Source organism: Leopardus geoffroyi, chromosome E2, assembly GCF_018350155.1.
Source record: "Leopardus geoffroyi isolate Oge1 chromosome E2, O.geoffroyi_Oge1_pat1.0, whole genome shotgun sequence".
Taxonomy (NCBI): domain Eukaryota; kingdom Metazoa; phylum Chordata; class Mammalia; order Carnivora; family Felidae; genus Leopardus; species Leopardus geoffroyi.
In genome coordinates, this window is record NC_059335.1 from 10230569 (window position 1) to 10251504 (window position 20936).

At 54.1% G+C, this 20936-nt stretch overlaps 1 protein-coding gene across 1 annotated transcript in view; it reads right to left on the reverse strand.

Moving 5' to 3' along the window:
• Positions 1-1062: 1062 nt before the first annotated feature.
• Positions 1063-20936, reverse strand: part of ARHGAP35 (Rho GTPase activating protein 35) — a 78186-nt gene continuing 58312 nt past the window's right edge. Inside the window, exons 3-6 of the mRNA XM_045440768.1 lie at positions 12825-12902; positions 11069-11200; positions 3934-4039; positions 1063-3151 (exon numbers count right to left, since the gene is read on the reverse strand). Coding sequence (XP_045296724.1) covers positions 2794-3151; positions 3934-4039; positions 11069-11200; positions 12825-12902 — 674 coding nt within the window. The 3' untranslated portion in view covers positions 1063-2793. The remainder of the gene's footprint in view (positions 3152-3933; positions 4040-11068; positions 11201-12824; positions 12903-20936) is intronic.

Sequence of the window (20936 nt, forward strand, 5' to 3'; positions counted from 1 at the left end):
GTGGGGGGTGGGGGGTGGGGAGCGACCCATCTAAAGCAGCACGGCCTGACATGGGCCCAGACTTGCCCTTCTGGGTCTTACCCAAGTGCCCATTTGGTATGGGCGCTCACTCCCAACCGGAGGGGGAAGCCCAGGGCCCAGAACTACCACTAGTGGCAACGCCAACCCAGGGTGACAAGACTAATACCCCCTAGTCCGAGTCTGGAGTCTGGAGCAGCAGAAAACTGGAAGCTCGGTCCCTGGCACTTCCTGTGCACTGTGGCTCTTGTGGGGCACGGGCCACCAGCTCCGCCCCCCACACGCTTTTAAGCCCCGGCAGGGCACAGGGCAGGCACACGAAGGGGCTCCCTGAGCTGGCTGCCAGGAGGTACCGTCGGCCCAGAGGCTGCCCTGGGGAAGGCCGGCTCCTGCTACTCTGGGGAGGGCAAGAGCACAAAGCAAGTATTCCTCCTCCCAGCGCGCCCCCCCCCCCCCCAGAAAAGTCACCATCTACACATCCGTTAGTCTCAAGAATGAGGGGAACTCGGGGGCTTGTGGAGTCCCCCATGCACAGCCGAGGTGGCAGGTGGTGGCGTGGGGCACCTGGCCTGGTGCACCAGCACAAAGTGGGCGGCCGAGGAAACAGGCAGTGGGTAGGGATCAGGCTACTTTTGTCCCCGTCCACAGGAGGGAAGGTGGTCCCAGGCCACGCACACCCAATACCTTAAAGGGCTGCCTTGGGGCGGGGGGCGGGGACAGGTGGGCACGATCTAGAAAAAGGCCGAGATTAATTCTGTGGAGTCATTTCCTTGCCTGCCCGGGACTTAGAGCGGAGGGAGCTGGAGAGCCAGAGCCACGGGTCTGCCACCACAGTCACCCACAAGCCAACCCGGGTCTAAAGCCTCAGGTGCAGATCGGCCAGGAAAGAGAGCTCTCACCCAGCATTTATGTAAAACATTCATGTACCTTGGGTTTCTTTTTGACTAGTGTTAAAAAGAGGTGGTAAAACTTGCGTGGTAGTATTTTCCAAGCACCTTATGTTGCCGTACAAGAACTCTGAACAGTAAGGTATTCAGCTTATCCAGAGGGAGCAGTCGGCGAGCACAGGCCTCCCCCCCCCCCCCCCCACGGCCAACAGGAAGTTTTTGGGGCCAGACCGAGGCAGCTTTTTGTCAGGCCACCGGCTGAGGGGACCCAGGGCGTCGGGGAACCCACCACAGGCGTTGCTTCTTAAAGTGCAAAGAGGCCCGGAGGCTGTGTGGCACGCAGGGCCCCGAACCCCACGACCTGGGCCCGGGGCACCTTTGTGCCAGGCTCCCCCGCTGCAGAGGCCCCGGCCCAGCCACGAGGAGTGGAGGGCAGCCAGTATCTGTAGCAGCCTTAGCACGGCCGCTGCACTGGAGAGACGGGTGGGCACTCCAAGGGTTCCCAGTGGGAAGGTGGGAAGGGCATGGAGGCTGAGGAGAAGGCCATTTCCCAGGAAGGGCCGGGGAAAGCCACGGGGCTTGTAGTGACGGGCAGGCCCGGCACCCTCCTCATGACTCCGACTGCTCCTGTGACTTCTGCTCCCCCAGGCCCCGAGTCCCTGTACAGGAACCCGGACCACACTCCCCCGTATGTCACCCACTTCCCACGAAGTGCCCTAAGCACTGGGTTGGTGGTGTTCGGTGGCCCGGGATGAGGAGGACTAAACCAAGCCCCAGGTGCCCCCAGCTGCACCCTAACAGGGACACACACACACACACACACACCCACACCCACACCCCGCACAGAATAGTGTTTCCACAGCACTGTAGTGTTTCAAAGCAGACCAGGATCCAGGCTGGTCTCCCAAGCTCTCCCACTAAGGGCTTAAACTGTCTTCTTGGGAAAAGGGGATCTGCTGACAGGGTATCAGTGGGACCCCAACGGCTTTCCTGGCAGCCACCCCTGGGCATCCCTGTTTCGCCTTTACCAAGGCAAGGGCCCCCCGCCCCCCGTTTGCCTCTCCGAGAGGTGGGAGGAGAGCTCAGTCTTGAGATCTGGATTTTCTTCCTTTTTCTTTTGTGAGTTATTGGAGGGGTTTTCCGTTTTTCTTCCAGAGTTCCCTCGTTTTAAAGGGAACGTAGGCCAGATCCTGTGAAGAGGGAGGGGGCGTGTGCAAGTGGAGGGGAGTCCCACGCTCTTGGTCCGGGCACACAGCCGCCCTCCCCCGGTTCTGACCTGCAGGGGCTACACCCTCAGCACGGTACCTTGGGTTGACAGAGCCACGGCCCGTGCATTCCCGAGGCCGCCACCGGACAGGTGCCACCCTGACGGGGGTGGAAGTGCAGACGCGGAAGGTGGAAAGAGGTGGACAAAACGGACGGGAATTGTTTTCTGCAGGGACCGCTGACCCCGCCCCGGGACAGCCCAAATCTCAGAACCTGCTTCCACTGGCAGAGGCCAGGGCTCTGTCCAAGCGGTGAACGATGCCCTGAGGCCGCTGTGCACGGGCAGGCGGGGTAAGTGGTCTGGGGAGCAGTGAGCGTGTAGAGGGTCACGGGGGCCACTGCCTGGCCAGTTCAGTTCTCAAGAAGGTCCAAGTCAGAGAGCAGGGCGCCCTCTGGCTGCTGCCTACGGCCAGCTCCGGGGTCTGCAGCGCTGGGCTCAGGGAGCCTGATGGCCCAGCACAAGGTGTGGACTGGGGCTGGTGCTACCGCTGAGGTCTTGAGAAGGTAACAGGGGAGAGGGGACACTCTCCCCACTCCTACCCCAGTGGACCTGGTTTTGTTCAAGGCCACATGCCACCCCGCGGAAGAGAGAAGGTCACCTTTGGCCCCAGGCCTCGGTGGCTCACAGCGTGTGTTCGGCTTGCAGCTGGGAGGGGAGCAGGGCCTGCATGGGAGACTGGGGCGTGGGTGGAGGCGACTGGGGGGGTGACGGCTGACTCGTGACAGGTGTGGAGGTGAGGAAGGGGACGGTGGAAGCCACGGCGGAGGGGGAGCTGGGCGTGGCACCGGGAGGCTCACTGATGGGCCGATTGTGGAAGAAGAAGGGGCACTGCTGGATGAAGAGCTCGATGATTGTCTGGTAGGTCCGCGTGGCCGTGAGGGCGTCCATGGTGCTGAAGTCGGGTCTCATCAAGGTGGGCCAGAAGCAGATGGAGAGGTTCTCACTGGTCATGAGATTCACCTTGTTGTTGTGGCTGACTCTGTGGGTGACACCAAACTCACGGTCAGGGCTCCACAGGGCAGGGGGCCCCAGATGAGGCTCTCTGCCAGCAGGGACCCTGCCCTGTCCCATGTGTGCTCGTGGTCACTGACACCCCAGACTGCTCTGCCCGCCTGCCCGTCTACAGCCTGAACAGAGAAAAGGCCCGAGCACAGCTCTCCCGGGCCTGGCCTGGAAGTCGAGGTCGGAGACCCTCTAGGGCTGGTCCTCTGCCTCGGTGTCGCCACAGGGCCAGCCCCCGAGGAGTGACTCTGACGTCTTGCCTCAGGGACAATCGCCCGGGCCTCAAAGTGTGTGACACTGCTCTGGCTGCACCGAGAGGGAGCAGGAACCCCATCAAACACCACTCTGGCGAGAGAAGAACAGGTTTGCCTGGAAAACCAACCTACTCTGTCTGTACATAAATCCGGGAAACAGTTACAGGCTTCCTGCCCACACTCCTGCACATACTCGACGGGTTCGAGCTTCTTCACAGCACACGTACCTTGGCAGTGTTCTGTCACATACCGCGGAGGACCCTGGGCATGCCCGAGGCCACACGGGCCTCTCAGACAGAAGCAGGACGGACATGGGAGGAGGAGTCGAGACCCCAGGATGCCCCTGGTGAGCCAGACGTGGCCTACTGAGGAGGGAGACGGCAGCCCTATCACTGCCAGGCTGAGGACAGGGCCTTGCTCTGCGTCACGCTGCTGCTCACCGGCCCGGCCCCTGACTAGCGATTTCAGGTGGAGGGAAGACCCGAGGGCAAGCCCGGCCACATACTTGTTCAGGTGAGAGATGACGTATTTGAAGACTTCGTGGTTTTCCTTTGGAAATTTCTTGAGTACTTCCTTAAGGGCATGCAACTTCTGCTCCCGGTCATTGATTTCTGAGGAAAGAGAAAACCAAAGACTTCCATGGCCACAGCTGGTGGGTGTTACGGGCTCGAGAGATGGCAGTCCTGGGTGGGTGGGGAGACTGGTGGGCCGGGGGCCGCCTGGGGGTGGCCCAGGGCTCTTACACCAGGTCAGCCCCACTCTTCCCCCCATAAGTCTGTGCCCACAGCGGGCACACCTGGCGGTGGCACCGACCCAGCAACCGGGCCCACCTCGGGGTCCCAGGCCCCTGCTGAAGGGGAGCACTGTGCGCCCGGGGCTTCCTGGCCCCCCCACCACCCGAGACTCAACGATCCACACAGACTCCCCATACAGAACACCATTCTTCGCTCATCCGGTTGCCCCCGGAGACAGGCATCCCGGTGCAGAAAGCCTGCGTGCTTCCTGAGCAGACGGGCGAGCACTGCCACCCACCCACGCCCACAGACTGTCTAGGGAGGGAGTCTGTCACAAGACCAGGGCTCTGTCCTTTCCCTAGAGACACAAGGACCCTCTACACATCCCCCTATTGGAGGAGCCGATGGGAACAGTGGGGGAATTCTCATGCAGTTCATCAAAGGGCCTATGCACCCCCTTCCCCCTCCACCACCCACACTTCGCCCATCATGGAATCCTAATGTAGTGGGAGTGTGAAAACAAGCTAACTCGAGTAAGGGCTTATCCACACCAGGCCTGGTTCAGCAAGTCTTTGCTGTCCTACGAGGAAGGGGCTTGTCGCCCTATTGAGGGATAAGGAATCTCATACCCAGAGAGGTTACAGAGCTGGGACTCAAACATCACTGACTGGCTGTGGATATCGTGTTCCCTGGGATCCCAGCTCCCTTCCCTGAATACGCCTGGCTTATCTTGGCTAGGAGAGCCAGCCTAGACAGATTTCTCCGAGCATGGAAAGATCCCCCTGTGGCTACTTCTTAGGAGTGAAGGTGATCTCTAGCACTCAGAAAAACTAGAGTAGGGCCCAGGAAGAGATAACAGCTATCCCACACTTACAGTTATGGGGGTGGATGAATGGGGGGATCGCTAAAAAAATACAATGGTTCCCGACTGGTTTGGGGGCACAGACTCCTTTGGGCTGGATGTGCGTTCCAGAACCTCTCCCCAGATAGGCCGTGTACAACCCCGTCTACGACCTCTGGAGTTCACGGACTCGCCCAAACCCATCACATTCCTTAGGAAGCCTGTGGCCTCCAAGTTAAGAACCTCTGCGATAGGCACTGCCCCTAGAGGGTCACGGTTTGGGGAAGCGCAGGAGGAGCCTGGCTCGAGCTGGGCGAGGAAGGACAGGTGGTGCATGAACGGTGTGTGTGTGTGTGTGTGTGTGGGGGGGGGGGGGGGTGGCAAGGGGCAGGGGGCCAGGGCCGTGCGGTGGGACAGAGCCAAACCCAACCCACACGGTCTTGGGTACAAATTCTGTCCCTGACACCCACCAGCTGTGGGATCTTGGGTGAGTGACACATGTGAGTGTCAGGCCCTTGTCTGTAAAAGGGGCTGGGGATGGTGATGCCATACTGTGAAAGGAACAGCACACACACAGTAAGCATCTGGAGGTGGTCTGAATGTCAGGAAGCAGCGGGAAGGGAGGCCACAGAGACAGGCAGGGCCAGAGCGACCCAGAGCTTTTGCCGGTAGGCTCACGGTCATGAAACTGGGGAGTTTTAGGACTCAAGATTGGGACTTGATAACAACAGTGTTTTGATGGTGTCTGTCTGTTAGCAAATGACTGAAAAGCCAAGGGAGCGAACTGGGTGGGGTCATTATCACCTTCACTGCTCTGCGCCTAAGATTTATTTTAAGGGTTCCACCTTGAGAGCACGCTTTGTCTCCGGCCTTGAATTTCAAATACTTTTTACTGTTAAACTTCGGTAAAAAGTTTACTTAAAAATAGTACACTGCTCTAGGGAGGATGCGCGATCATCCTGACACCCGAGAAGCACGGGCAGGGCTCAGAATCTCACTTCATAAAAAAGTGATGGCGCCCCCTTACACATGCAAGCCCGGCCCAGGTGTCTCCTGGGCGCTGGTGCGGCACAAACGCAGCTGTGTGTTTTCATCAGGCACTTGAGCCCTAGGGCGCCTTCACCCAAAAGCGGGTCTCTGCCATCCTGACTAGAGGCAGGAAGCGGGGCTGGAGTGACAGGTGCCGGTCTTCTCCTTCCCATCCATGGTGCCACAGGGATGCTGGCTCCCTTGGTCTTCCTTGGGAGGAGGGGGAGGAGGAAGAGGGGGAGGAGGAGGAGGGGGAGGAGGGGGAGGGGGAGGCGGGGGAGGGGGAGGAGGGGGAGGGGGAGGAGGAGGCAGAGGTGGGGGTACCAGGCTGCCTCGATAGTAACTCCCGCCCCTTTCTCAGGAATGCCACGTGGTGCGGCAGCAAGGTGCCCAACGAAGACCTAGATGGTCCCCCCTACTCATGCTTCCCCTCTCTTTCTCCAGCCAGCTTCAGGGTGCAGGTGCTCACGAGTGCTGGGGAGCACAGGGTTTGGCAGGAGGAGCAAGGAAGTCAAGGAGACAACAGGAAGCCTCTCGGTGCAGGGCCCGGCCCTCTGTTGTCTGTCTCATGAAAAACACGGCCCATCTTGCTGACCACCTTCTGACTTCATCTCGCTCACCTCCCCCCTCAAGCAAGCGAATCTTTTTCCCGGTGCTCGGGACGCCAGTGATTTCTTCCTCTGCACAGGCCAGAGTGCTAGCGGGGCAGCACTAGGCTCACCCTACACGCTGGCTGGGGCGACGCCAAGAGGCAGCGCCAAGGACGTAAGACTGGTGGGGGGAGGGCGGCCGGGCACAGGCTCCGTCTCCCGGCCCCCCACGTCTGCTCCGGGTCCCCTGCCTTCTGCCAGGCCGCAGCGCTCTCCGGCTTCAGATCCTCTTTGAAGGACGACTCGGGTGGTGAGGGGCCCTCTACAGGGCAAGGACCCCCCCCGGCTAACACGTCATACTTGTGAAATGAGGTCTCAGCTGACGGAGATGGCAAGACGGGTTCAGAAGAGGCATTTTCAGGCCAGCTGAACCAAGACAAAATCTTTACACGGACCAGGCATTTTAGAACCAATTTAGAACTAACACATACCCTAAGAACTCGGGAGGAAGAGAAGGGGACAGCCAGAGGCCACAGCCTAGAGGTTAGCTCGCCACACCCCTCACAGTATACAGAGAAACTAAGGCTCAGAGAAGTAAGAATACGGGCCCAAGGTCACACAAATTGCTGTCAGGGATCTCAATCCCACACACAGCCCCTGCCTTGGCCGTGCCGCCCTGCTGCCCACGTCACCCCAGGCCATCAGACAGGCTCTAGGCTTGGACTTGCTGCCGCCCCACACAGTGCCTGGAGGAAAATCTGATGGCCTTCGACCATCTCGCACACCTGCACCACCAGAACAGGAAAAAAGTGGCTCAAGGTCACAGCACCCTCTCAGCGAAGCATGCAAGCACGTACAGCATGCACCCTCTACCTCTCCCTCAGGTACAAAACGAGTCCAAGGCCAAGATTTCACTGCGCTGGGCTTGGAATGGAAGATTCCGGGTATCTCTCTCCGGGAGGCGTGACCCTGCAGTACCCTGTTCCATGCCTCCTACCCCGCCAGACCGAGGCAGGGACTACACACTCCTCTGTCTACTGCCATTTGTCCCTGTCCCACACAGGGCCTGGTACGTGCCAGGATGTGAGGGAGGAACACCCCTGTGACCTTAAGCAGCTATCTCGACAGACAAGAGGAGGCACGATCCCAGGATGTTTACCACCTCTAGCTGTAAGGCACCCCGTCTCCCGCTGGGAATGGTAAGACGGGAGCCAGTGCCCTGAACCACTTGGGTCCCACATCCCTTTGACAATCTGATGGAAGCTGCTGGTCTTCTCTGTACACTAAACTGCACATATGGAGCTTTGCAAGTAGTTACGGGGCTAATGAGGCCCCGGAACCAAAGGTCCTTAGGCTCAGAACTTCTGGACCAAGACAGGGCTAGCTTTACGTCCCTCTGGCATGAAGGACCTAGGACAGGACTGGCTGGACCGGAGGGACTCTAAATAGGTGGTGGTGAGGCTGGCGGTGTCATAGAGGAGGAGGGGAAGACGTGGGGCAAGAACGAATGATAATATTCGGCGAAGGCCAGGATGAGGTGTGCGTGTGAGATGAACAGGGAACCCAAAGCCCTTTTCTCTGCCTCCTGAAATCCTGGTCCTCCCTGAAGCCACAGCTCAGGTGCTATCTCTTCCACAAAGCCCTCCACCCTGCATTTTCTACCCTTCCAGCTCAGCTGGCTTCATTCTGTCTGGCAGGTAACTAACGTATGCACCCTGGCAGGGCAGGGACGACGTCTCTGCATGGAAGGTCAAGCCCCAGCGTGCCACTCCCCAGCAGTGTGGGTGACGGATGCTACTGCCACTCATTTCTGAATCACCCACACATCACCTTGAGTGTGGTAGGAAGATAAATGGTAAATAATCACAAAAACCTCTATTTGTGCACACATTTTCAGCAATGTTCAATACTGTGAAATTCTGGAGCTAACAAAACAATTTGATAGTGACCTTGATATTTGTTGTGATGGAATCTGAAACCATCCTCAAGCCCTGAACACACAGACACAACAGCTCTTAGTATTAAGTGGGAAGAGCTGGTCAAGTTGATGTTGCCATGGAAACCCAGCCAGGCTGGGAATAGCTACTTTTGGGCTTGAGAATCTTCGTTTCATAATGTCCCTTGACACTAACACTGGTACTGCCTACTTGGGGCCCCTGGCTCAGTTAAAGCCACCCCAGGACATACACAGCCCACCTTCACTCAACTGCTGTGGCCTTGAAAGGTGCCATGTCAGCGAGATCCTCTCCACCCTCCTGCCCCCAGGTTCAAGACAACGGAACCCCAGCTGACTAGCTCGGGCACAGGAAACACACAATGGGAAGAGGAAGCAGAAATCTCCACCCTTTTCCAGGCTGCTGCAGCAAGGGGCTCCCTTTCTCAGCAGTGGAGACTAGGGAAGCTGCTGTAGGAAGGGCAGCTGATTCTCTATCAATAACACCTCCCTCTCCTGCCCCCCCACACCCCTCCAAAAACAAAAAGATGCTATGTTAGCAGTTCCTGCAGAGACAATGGGATTCTGTCGGGTGCCAGAACTCTACAAGCCTCTAGATGGCGCCAAGTCAAGACAAATGCTGACAGGAATCCACTGGCTCCAGGAGGGGAGTACCAGCCCACACCTTTTCTCCCCAACTTCCGCCAAGAGACAAGCTTAGGTGGAGAGAAAGCTGGCTCCACGTAGAGATTTCCTATGTGGTTCACAACTGGGCCAGCCTGGAGCCTGCTGGAGGAGTCTTTGGACAGCAGGATCAGAGCAGAAGCTGGCACCTGTCCCCACCCAACTCATCTTGGAGAAACCCGGACTCCTATCCAGAGAAAGCAGGTGGGAAAGAAGGCCCGGCAACCCTACGACAGCCCCAGAACCATGCGCTCCTGCCCCATCCGTGATGGGCTTGGATAAGATCAGGAGCCGTGACAGATTGCAATCCACCGAGACCATGAGGATAAAGCAAGGCAAAGGTGGCACCCAGGTTGTGAAAGTTAGCACCGCGGAGTACGCAGACCTTGGAAAGGTGACCCCAGGGGCCCCGCAGTTCTGGCAGCAGCCAGGTTCTGACCTGGGCACCCTCACATTTCAGGGGTGGACTTTTGTCGGCACGTCCATTTCCTGAAGCCACTAAGAATCTGTGACCTGAGACTTAAAACCCTGATTTGCGACTGCCCCCAAATTTCTGCCTACACCACCAGCCTTGTGAGTAAACCATGCTTGCTTGAAACTCCCTCTTCTGAGTTGGGCACTGATGAGATGAGACTAAAGCCCTGTGTGGTCCAAGGAACATGGCTCCTTTTCCTCTTCCCCACCTCCATGGTCACCGGCCAAGACACTCCCTTCTGCAGCTGCACAGCGATGGCTCCTTCAGGGGGTCCCGGCCCACCAGAGCTGCACAGCAGGAAGGATGCCTCTGACTAAAAAAGGTAAAAAGTGCCACAAGGTGGGAAGCTGCGGTACTACACAAAGTCCGGGAAAGGCTGCCCGGAGGGAAGGCTCCCAATCGGGTGGACAGATGCCTCCTGAGAGAAGCAGGTCAGGGTGGAAACAGCTGGCAGGGCGGGCAGGATGGCACACAAAGGTCGCCATTAAAACCAGAGGTGCTGGGGCACCCGGCGGCTCAGTCGGTTAAGCATCCGGCTTCGATTCAAGTCATGATCTCATGGCTTGTGAGTTGGAGCCCCGTGTAGGGCTCTGTGCTCGGGGCCTGGAGCCTGCTTTGGATTCTGTCTCCCTCCCTTTGCCCCTCCCCCGCTTGCTCGCTCTCACTCTCTCTCTCAAATATAAATAAACATTAAAAAAATTAAAAACAACAACGAACAAAAAACCAGAGGTGCTGACCTGCCACCCCCCCCGGCCATTGATCATCTGGTCAGGGCAAATGGAACCATCCCTTTCCCCCCAGAGGTGGGCTGGCCCCAGACTACATGCTAACTTCCTTGTAAGAGGGATGGGCAAGCAGAGGGGAAAAGAAATACCTGCCCCCTTTAACAGGTCTCTTACCGCCCTGCCTCGAGGTCTCTCCTAATATTTCATAAATAGGAGCGGGGACAGTGTTGTAGGGAAACTAAGGGTCAGGGAACATTGTGTCAACCACACTTACACTTTGAACAAGCATAGGAGCAGATTTGACCCAAGTCTGCTACAAAACCAGGCTAGTAAGTCGTGGAGTTTTGGGGGAACCTGCAACGATTTTGCTAGAATGCTTAGAAAAGCATCTCTGGTCTACAAAGGCGGGGGTGGGGGCGGGGGCTGATCTACAAGCCCCTACGGCATCACCCTTGGTTAGTTCCCTGTCCTTACATCCTTCCAACCTCAGCTCTAAGAGCCAGAGTGTCTGTTCCCTGAGCACAGAACTCATTCTACTGATGCTCAGCTCCTCTCCCTTAGTTCAACAAACACAGTCAGCCTGGAGTGCTGCCTGGGCCCACGAGCCGGGCTGGGTTACCAGTACTCACTGTGTGCCTCCACCAGATCAATCTGCATGTTGTACGGGACCAGGGGGTCTGGCAGCTCTGAGAAAAAGCTCTTCATGGCACCAGCCACGGTATTCACTGTAAAGTCTTTCTCTGCCAAATCCAGGTTGTGGTCTGAAAGGAAGTTGGGAGAGTGAGGTCAGTCTAAGCTGGAAAGAAGCAAAAGGAAAACTCAGTGCTTGGAGAAAGGCAGAGAAACCTCGAAGACCCTGGGATGCTGCCCAGGGCTGGCCTGGAGCCTGGGCAGGGACTCAGGATTATCAAAGACTGAACAGGAGGTGGCATTCCCTGCTTAAAAAAAAAAAAAAAAAAAAAAAAAAAAAGCTGTGAGATTCGCAGACAGAGGCTGACACCCAATGCCTCCTTCCAAGGTCATCCTTTGAATAAAGCAGCTTCACCCCCTCCTTCTGTCCTGCCTTTTCCTTACACCCCCCTGCCCCCCACCCCCCCCTTGGAAAATCAAAGGACTTTCCTAAAAGGTTGGCTCACTTTTCCCAGTGGGTTACAGAATATTACCAATAATCTCAACTCCACCCTTATTCCTTAAGGTGGCAGGGTGAGCAGACTCCTCTTTCTCCCTCTGCCCCTCCCAGCTTATGAAACCAATGACCTCTGTGTCTTCACTTTTCTTTAAATACTTTATTACATTCCCGATTTACAAGAAATCATCTACTGTTAGACACTAGCTATTTCCATTTGGGGCGGGAGAAACCATTAACAGATTCTTGCATATATACGAGTACATAACTGAGTGTGTGGCTCTACCCTCGTGCTGACGTCAGGCCTCCCATCCTGCAAGATTCCTTAGTGCGTGCCCTCCCCGCACTGCTGGCTAACTGGCTGGCCGTGGCGGGGTTGGGGGCCTGCTCCTGGCCGCTGCTCTGTCCCACACGCCCACACGGGCTGCCTGGCTTCAGAATCTGGCTTGGTCTCCTCAGGCCCAGCCACACGCTGGGTTGGACCCTGCTCTGATCCTCAGCTTACTTTCCTCTCTGGCTGGTGACATCTGAGAACTTTCATTGCTTTGGCTCGTTTGCTTCTGGCACCAGTGGGTGTGACTTCTCAGCCCATAGTGTGCTCAGTTCTAAGACTTAGAGTTTAGCTCTCTGGCTTCAGACCTCTGAGACCCAGCTTTGGAGACAGGAGTCCCGGCCAAGAGCCAGTCTAACTCATGAGACTTCAGCTTTGGGAGTCTGGGTCCCAACGCTCAGCTGATCATAAACGTTCCCTCGCTTTGTCTCTCTCGTGCAGGGACTCTGCGAGGAGGGGAGTCATGGCTGAAGGTATTCCTGGGGTTGGCAAAACGGGACTATTGCTGCAACCCAACTTCAGATTATGTGCCTGCAATTACGCCCCGGGGGCCCAGGGCAAGGGAAGCAAGGCCCTGGAGAGGTGACGGAGGCACATGTTGCCCTTCCCAGGGTGAGAGAAGCAAGGCGCCTCGAGAGGTGACCTGGAATACGGTCAGTGGACGGTGACACGGGGGAGCAGCGGGCTGACTCGGGTTCGGCGCGGGGAATGCTTCCGTCTGGCGGCAGGGCTCGTTCCCCTCCCCTCCGAGTGGCAGTGTGACCTCGGAGGGAAGGCTAACTGGGGCCAAACGCTTTCTCTTTCTCAGTCACCAGGCCAGCACCTCTTGGCTCCGGGGCTGTGCGCGGCAGGACACCCCGGCAATTTGGCTGCCCCGTCCCCCCTGACCGGCTCGAGCCTCCGATGCTCAGCCAGGCTGTGGCCTCACCTTGATCAAACTGTCTCTGCAGACTCTCCATCTCCGACTTATTCCCGCTGACCCGGTAGATCCCTTCTGTGCTCAGTCCTGAGGAGAAACAAACAGGTATGTTAGGAGCAGGGAGTGCAGAGAATGAGCAGGACTGGACTTGAACAAAGACGGGGCGATTCCGTGAGGAGCCCACACGGGGGAGGAAGAGGGCGAAGCACAGACTTTCCTAGATGCTGCAACCCACTTCCCCCATTTTCATTTTTACGTCAATATTTAAAAATATTTTTTGTAAAAATTAAAAGAATATAGAAGTACCTCAGCTAAAGATAATTTTTGTCCACATTGTGATGTATATTCTTGTATTTTAATTAAAAACTTCAAAACAATTTTTTTTTTAGTGTTTATTTACTTTTGAGACAGAGAGAGACAGAGCATGAATGGGGGAGGGGCAGAGTGAGAGGGAGACACAGGATGGGAAGCAGGCTCCAGGCTCCGAGCCGTCGGCACAGAGCCCGACGTGGGGCTCGAACCCACAGACCGCGAGATCATGACCTGAGCCGAAGTCGGACGCTCAACCGACCGAGCCACCCAGACGCCCCTAATTAAAAACTTTTAAAAATATTTATTTTTGGGAGAGCACAAGCAGGGGAGGGGCAGAAAGAGGGGGACAGAGGAACCAAGGCAGGCTCTGCACTGACAGCAGCGAGCCAGATGTGGGACTCAAACTCACGAACTGTGAGATCGTGACCTGAGCCGAAGTTGGACGCTCAAACGACTGAGCCACCCAGGTGCCCCTTAATTTTCTTTTCTTATTTTTATTTTTATTTAAAAAAAAATTTTTTTTAACGTTTATTTATTTTTGAGACAGAGCATGAACGGGGGAAGGTCAAAGAGAGAGGGAGACATAGAAGCTGAAACAGGCTCCAGGCTCTGAGCTGTCGGCACAGAGCCTGACGTGGAGCTCAAACTCAGACTGTGAGATCATGACCTGAGCCAAAGTCGGACACTTAACCGACTGAGCCACCCAGGCGCCCCCTTAATTTTCTTTTAAAGTAGGCTCCTTGCCCAATGTGGTGCTTGAACTCACAACCCGGAGAATAAGAGTTCCATATTCTACCGACTGAGCCAGCCAGGTGTCCCTGGAGTTTTAATTTTAATTTTTTTTTTAAATGGGAGATAATGCTGTGTTTTAACCCGACCTTCTCACTTACAAAGTTATGTTGTGGGCTTATTCTAATCATTAACTATTCTTTACAACATGATTTTAATGACATCAAAGTATACAGTAACTTTAAAAACAGTCCTATTGTTAATCACTTAGTTTTTCCTGAGTTTTTTTTCCTGTTTAAATACCCCACAATTATGTTTCTTCTGTTTTCTGGAAAGCTAGTAAGTTTAACAGATTCTTGGCAATGTGTGTTTCTTACTTTGTGAATTTCCTATTCATGTTCTTGTCATTCTTTTTTTTTATTAAAAAAATTTTTTTTAATGTTTATCTTTGAGAGAGAGAGAGAGAGCGTGAGCAGAGAGAGAAGAGACACAGAATCCAAAGAATGCTCCAGGCTCTGAGCTGTCAGCACAGAGCCTGACGCTGGGCTCGAACTCGTAAACTGTGAGATCATGACCTGAGCTGAAGTTGGAAGCTCAACCGACTGAGCCACCCAAGTGTCTCTAATTTTTAAAAAATGTTTATTTATTTTTGAGGGGGGGGGGGGAGATTGGGCATGACAGCATGAGCAGGGGAAGGGCAGAGAGAGAGGGAGAGACAGAATCCGAAACAGGCTCCGGGCTCTGAGCTGTCACAACAGAGCCCGACGTGGGGCTCGAACCCACAAACTGTGAGATCATGACCTGAGCCAAAGTCGGACGCTTAACCGACTGAGCCACCCAAGCGCCCCTGTTCTTGTCATTCTTGTTCATTTTTTACGAGTGGTCCCTCTCACTGTGTACTTGAAAGAGGCCTCTGAATAGTAAGGAACTATGTTAATGTTACAACATTCCCCCTTTTTGTTATGTGTCTTCTAAATATGTATAATGAATTTTTTGAGGTATGTAATTTAAAATTTTTAGGCTTTCAGTCTGTTTATCATGTCTCCCTTTGTCTTTAAACATTTTTTTTAAAGTTTGTTTATTTTGAGAGAGACAGCCCGCGCAGTGGAGGAGCAGAGAGAGGGGGAGAGAGAGAGAGAATCCCAGGCAGGCTCTGTGCTATCAGTTCAGAGAGCCTGATGAGGTGCTCTATCTCACGAACTGTGAGATCATGACCTGAGCTGAGACCAAGAGTCAACCGACACTCAACTGACTGAGCCACCCAGGCGCCTGGATGTCTCCCTTTGTTTTTATCTTTGAACAGCTTTTCCTATTTTTAGAGCAGGTACTCTCTATTTCTTTCTTGTTCTTTTATAATTTTTTTTTTTTCACTTAGCTCTGTGATCCTTTTATAACTGATTTAGTATATACAGCGTTAGGTAAGGGAAAAAAATCCTAAAATGTAGTTAAGTAATACAGAAGAACATAAAGGATCAGGTCAGAGACTGACTCACCCCACCCTTCAGCTCTCAACCCCTCGGCACAGGAAGCACCGCTCAGGTTAAAGTGGAGTCCAGGCCCTGGCTACTGCCTCCACTGTCCTCATCTCAGGGAAGGAGAGGCCACGGCTGTGCCCCTGAAACCACAGTTCTAAAGGACGAGGAAGTCACAGTGAAGAGCAGAGTGGGATCTCATGGCTAAACCAAGCCTGGCCCCTTCTGAAGACTACGGTTTCGAGTAACCCTGGCTAGCTGAAGGGGCCCTGAGGATGTGCCCCGGAGCCAACACCAGAAGGCAGTGTGGGCAGTGGAGATGGGACCAGGCCCGGAAGTCAATTAGTGAGCTCCTGAGAGCCAAGTGTCTCAATGTCAGTTATCACCGTAATTACTGCCTCTGGAGAGGCACCCATCAGGCAAGATAAAAGCAGCAGCCTATTTCTGGGGCCCCACAATAGTAGCAGGTGAACTCTAAAGAACATCAAAGCAAGAGTCATCAATTCTCTGGCTTAAAAGCTGTTAATTGCACATAGGCCTTTCACCGCAGAGAAAAGGGGGTTAACGGGCCAGCCGTAAGGACACCCTACCTTGCAATGCCTGGCTACAAAGGAGCTGCCCTCACTGCATTTGTGGGGAGGGAGAAGTACGTACACTTTCCAAGCCTGAGGCCCCAGACGAACCCCGCTCGGCAACCTTGCTCACTGCCTCCCTTTCGGCACTGACGTTTCTTGAGTGTCTCTATGTTGTGCACTGAGCCGGGTGCTTCCCCACCACATCCACCTACCACTCACTCACTCACTCAATAAACGATGATGCCCCTGAACCCTCCAGCCCTTATGGTAGGAGCTGCTGGATAGTGAGAACACAGATGAGAAAAGGAAGATTCTAAAAGGTGAAATCCTCGCCCCAGACTGCACAGATGGTAAGAAGCCCAAGTCCAGGGCCTCTGTCACCCTTCTGCCTCAGTGCTGTTCCGGAAGATGTCTGGCATCTATCCAACAGGTTGGGGTCCAGACCACAGTCTTCCCCGCAGAAGATATGCCACACTTGAGTGAAGCCCATTGGTCCTCGCCATTCTGGGTCGCTTTTGAGATGGCACATCCCCTAATGCTGTCAACCCCCAAAGGTCAGAGTCAGGGATGGACCTCGTAAATTTCCAATGGTCTCTTTTCTTCTTAGTGACTTTTCCAAAGCGTCTCAGACATATTTAAACTTTTTACCTATTTCACATCCCAGGTAACCACACATATGACACACACACACACACACACACACACACACACACACACACACAAAATCATTCACACTTTCACATTTTGGCAAGCCCTGTGTTATGTGTCAGCAGGCACAAGGCTTCACCTCCTATAGGCTGAAAATACAAACTACTTTCTACATACTCTTCCCTTTATCTGAATATCAGCTCCCTCCAGCACACAGGAAACAACAGCACAAATGGCAGGGGCTTAAAAGTCCCTCAAGAATGTGGCAATGCCCTGGTCTGAGCCCCAGGTGTGGACAGGCCCCGTAGGAACTGCGGAAGATCCTGACAGCCTCAGGCCATTCACCATCTTCTGGCAACTCTGATCTCCAGCGTGGAGAGAAGTCCTCTGCGCTGTCTCCTCATGGCCACCTGCCCCAGCACCGGAGGGCAGAAAACAAGCTGCAAATCAGCTCTCTGGAAACTATCCGAGGCGTGGGCCTGCTGAAACCTCACTAGATGGACGATCACGAGAGTGGAGGCATTTACAAGCGCAAGGCCAGCTCCGCAGCGTCAATTCATCATCAACTTAGTATTTCCTGTAATCGGGACACGTGTTTATTTTACGAAATGCCATTTTAAAATAGCAATTCTGCTGCTGCCCTACACAACGCCACAGCATAATTTAGGAAAGGTATCATCTGCTTGGCCACTACAATTTTTCACAGCTACTAATCAGACATCAATTAAATAAAAACAAAAGCTCAGAACAGACTGCAAACACCACAAAGGCCGCTACCGAAACAGAGCCCAGGGCTAGCGATACAGCCGAGAACCACGGCCCCTGACACAGCAGGACCGGCTTCCCCGGGCTGCGCCTCCCGGGACCCACGCAGAAACACTCTGGGGGGGCGGGGGGGGGAGCGCCTGTGGCTCAGGCCTGCCAGCAGGAAGCAAAGCCCTTGCCAGCGGTGCCCGGATGACACATCCATTCCACGCCCGCAAGTCTGCTTGAGAAGCTTCAACCTCGACTCTGAGGCATCTCTGCACACCAGAAATCTCCAAAGACCCGCTACCAAAGCAGGGCCTCACCTACAGTCCTCTTTCTTTCCTTTTTAAAAAGTCCTATCTGAAAAAGCCCTTCAAATATCTTCTCCATTAAAGCTAATTTTTGGGAATAGAACAAGGGAAAGTTCAGAATGGCCAAGGTCACTCTCTTCAAATACCTCAACAATTGCTACGTGAACAGTCTTGTCCAACTGCTCTGGAGAACAGGGCTACGACTAAGAATGGAAATTGCAGGAAGGGAAATGTTCTCTCAATATATGAAATAACAATCTAATACCTACAGCTGACATTCGCTGGCCCGGGCCAGAGCTTCTGAGCTCCCTCTTCACCGGACAGCCATTTGTCAAGGGTTTCTGTTTAAAAATATTAACGCCTGGTCTAGGAAGATAGCTAACAACAACAATACCAAAGCGCCCACTGGATGCTTACTACGTGTGAGGTGCACGATGCCAAGCGCTTGCTGTGCATTTGTACGTTAGTTCTCACAACAGCCTCTTCAGAGAGGTTATTACTGATCCCGTCGTACAGTCGGGAATGCAGAGACTAAGCGGTGAAGTAAGACGGGCAAGGTCAGAGAGCTGCTGGGCTGTGATCTCAACCCCACCTGACTTTTAGAGTCTGCGTTCTTTTACCCTGTTCTAAATCACCAGTTCTGCAAACTGAGCACGCGTCAGAACCCCTGGGAAGGCCGGCTGCAATACAGGTGCCCGGGCTCTGCCGCAGAGATTCCGACAACATCAGCCGGGAGCGGGATCCGGAACGTGGATCTCTAGCACATTTCCGGACAGTGCGGACGCTGCCGGTCGGGGAACCATCCTTTTGGATAACCGCTACCGTAGGAGATGACCCAGACCTTGAAGATCTCAGACTCCTAAATTCGACTTTTCAATAAAACTGGGAGGCAATATGTACAAGGCAAAATAAATACTGGATACTCTGGAAACAAAGCATTTTCAAAAGTATTAAACTGCTGCTTTTTTGTAACGTGAGCAAGCCTTTAGTGTATTAAACTTCATCCACAGCCATGTATGACTTTCATAAAAATGTTAAAAAATAGTAAAGAGAAAGGCAAAAGGGCCTTATTCTTTCTTTCACTGAATATTTACCAAGCCCCTACATGGCAGTTAAGTGCCTTTCCAGAGCCTTTCAGGTGTGGTCTTCCTCAAAACTCCTCTGATGACCTAAGAAGGCTAGATGGCCCGCCCATGCCAGCCAGGAGGCATGCCCCATGGGCCCGAGAACTAGCATATTTCACCCTTGATTTCCCCGTCAGCGTGGCTGCTGACCCCGGCTCCTCCCTGGCACCCGGAGCACTAGGGACACTGGGAGCTTGGAAACCGAGGGGGGCGAATCACCTCCTGCCAGGGCACGTGTCTGATTTTCTGAAATGTCAGAAACGAGTTTATATTCTTGGATCCCAATCACCACTTCTCAGCACCAGCGTTCGTGGCCAGGCGGCTTTCTGCAGTCGGCCCACGTCAGGCTTTGCCTCTGCTCATTTACACCAGGACTCCGTTCCTCCCAAGTTTCCTTTCTAGCAACAAATCAATTCCTCTTCTAAGATAAACTCTGACTTGTTTATTTTTCACATTCTATATTTAGGTATAAAAACTCAGCACTTCAGTCCTTTAGAAAAAACTTAATTGGTGCCGCCGGTGCTCTAAGTGGCCCACACGAGACGGGCCTTAACTATGAAATAACTTTTGTTGACTTCTCTGGGGGCTGAAAACCCATCTAACAGAGTACTCTTCTCGTCCATGCATCTAAGAATAAGAAGTCACAGGTGGGCTAAATTACAAGCCCAGAGGGGTGCTGGGAACTCGGAGAGAAGGCAACTCCCTCGACCATAAAATCTAAACGGTCTTGAAGAGGGCCAGCCTCTGGGGAGGAGGAAGATGTCCTCCGTTGGGGCCGCAGGCCAGCAGCACACGTGGTCTCTCCTTCTGAGGGTCACACCGCAGCACCCCCGCCTTGGAGGAAGACGAAAGGGCTGGGGGCGGTGGAACACGGAGGTCAAGAGCAGAAGCGACCTGCTAGCTGTGGGGTCCCGGCCCCCTGGCTTTCCTTCTCTGCACAACAGACAGAACAGCTTCCCCGCGGTGGCCTAGTGGTGTGCCTTTCGGGAGACCTTGGGGTTAAGGCAGTAGCTATTACCCGGATGATCTGAGTGGAAAGCAAGCCGGCAAGTGGAGGGGCACCTGACTTTTGTCGTCAGGGAGACACGGGCTCGAATCCTGACCCTCGCTGCGGCTCACCTGACCACGGAACGGATGCACGCCCACCTTCGCTGCTGTGGGGAAGAGACAGAAACCTACGCGAAGGCCGCAGTTTAACGGCTGCTGTTGTCCCCCCTTGCTCTACACCCTTCACAAGCCTCAACGGCAGTGGCGCCTAGAGGCAGGGCCTGTTCTGAGGGCTGAGCCCAAACCAGCCAGTCTGCAGAAAAATATTTTAAAACACGCCTGGGCTTCGACACCAAAATGACCGCGATTCTGATCCTGGCTCTGCCTCACAGCTGGCAGGGTGACTGGGGACAGATCACTCACCTCTCGGAGCTTCGACTACTTGGTCAAAAACAGGGTTGTTTATTAAGGACTCTGGTCGAGACGCCGCAAATACTGAGATTACACACGTGCAAGGGAGGAATACGAATGGCTGGCACGCTGGAAGGCCAATGGCAGTAAGAAAACGATGACAGGTAACTTTTGTTGAGGGCTTACTACGTACCCGGCAGTTTTCTCAGCTCTTCACTAAAATTATCATAGTGGATCCGCCCACTAATTCTTTAAGGTAAATATTGGTTTTATTCCCATTTTACAGATAGCAAATGGAGGCTTGGTGAGGCTGAGCCATTTGCCCAAAGCCATGGAGCTGGGTCAGTGGTGGGGGCAGGATCTGAACCAGCTCGCTCAGGCTCTGTCTCCGATTACTGTGCAAGGGGTCTACTATCTGCAATGCTAATCCCCGGTCCCTTCTCCCTTGAATGTGGTATGGAGGTTACATCCTGCCAATGCCAGATCGATCCACTATGGGCTCTGAGAACTTTCCATCCCCTGCGTAGTCCTACGTATTCATCTCTTCATTCACACCCCGCTCCGTGTTCTCATCTGTCACTTGGAGGGTGAGGAGGAAGCGCCACAGAAAAAACGCCACCTCCTCGCCACATAAAAAGCAGCCAATGGGAAGTGTCCTTGCTTTATTCCTACGATGCACTTCTACTATTGATGACACGAAAGAGTCCCCGCCAGATCTCCCCGTTGCCTTCCTGTTTTGGATGTGCTCGGAATGATTTTCTGGCTCTTCTATTAATCGAACACTAGGGTCACTCTGGCCCCGCCA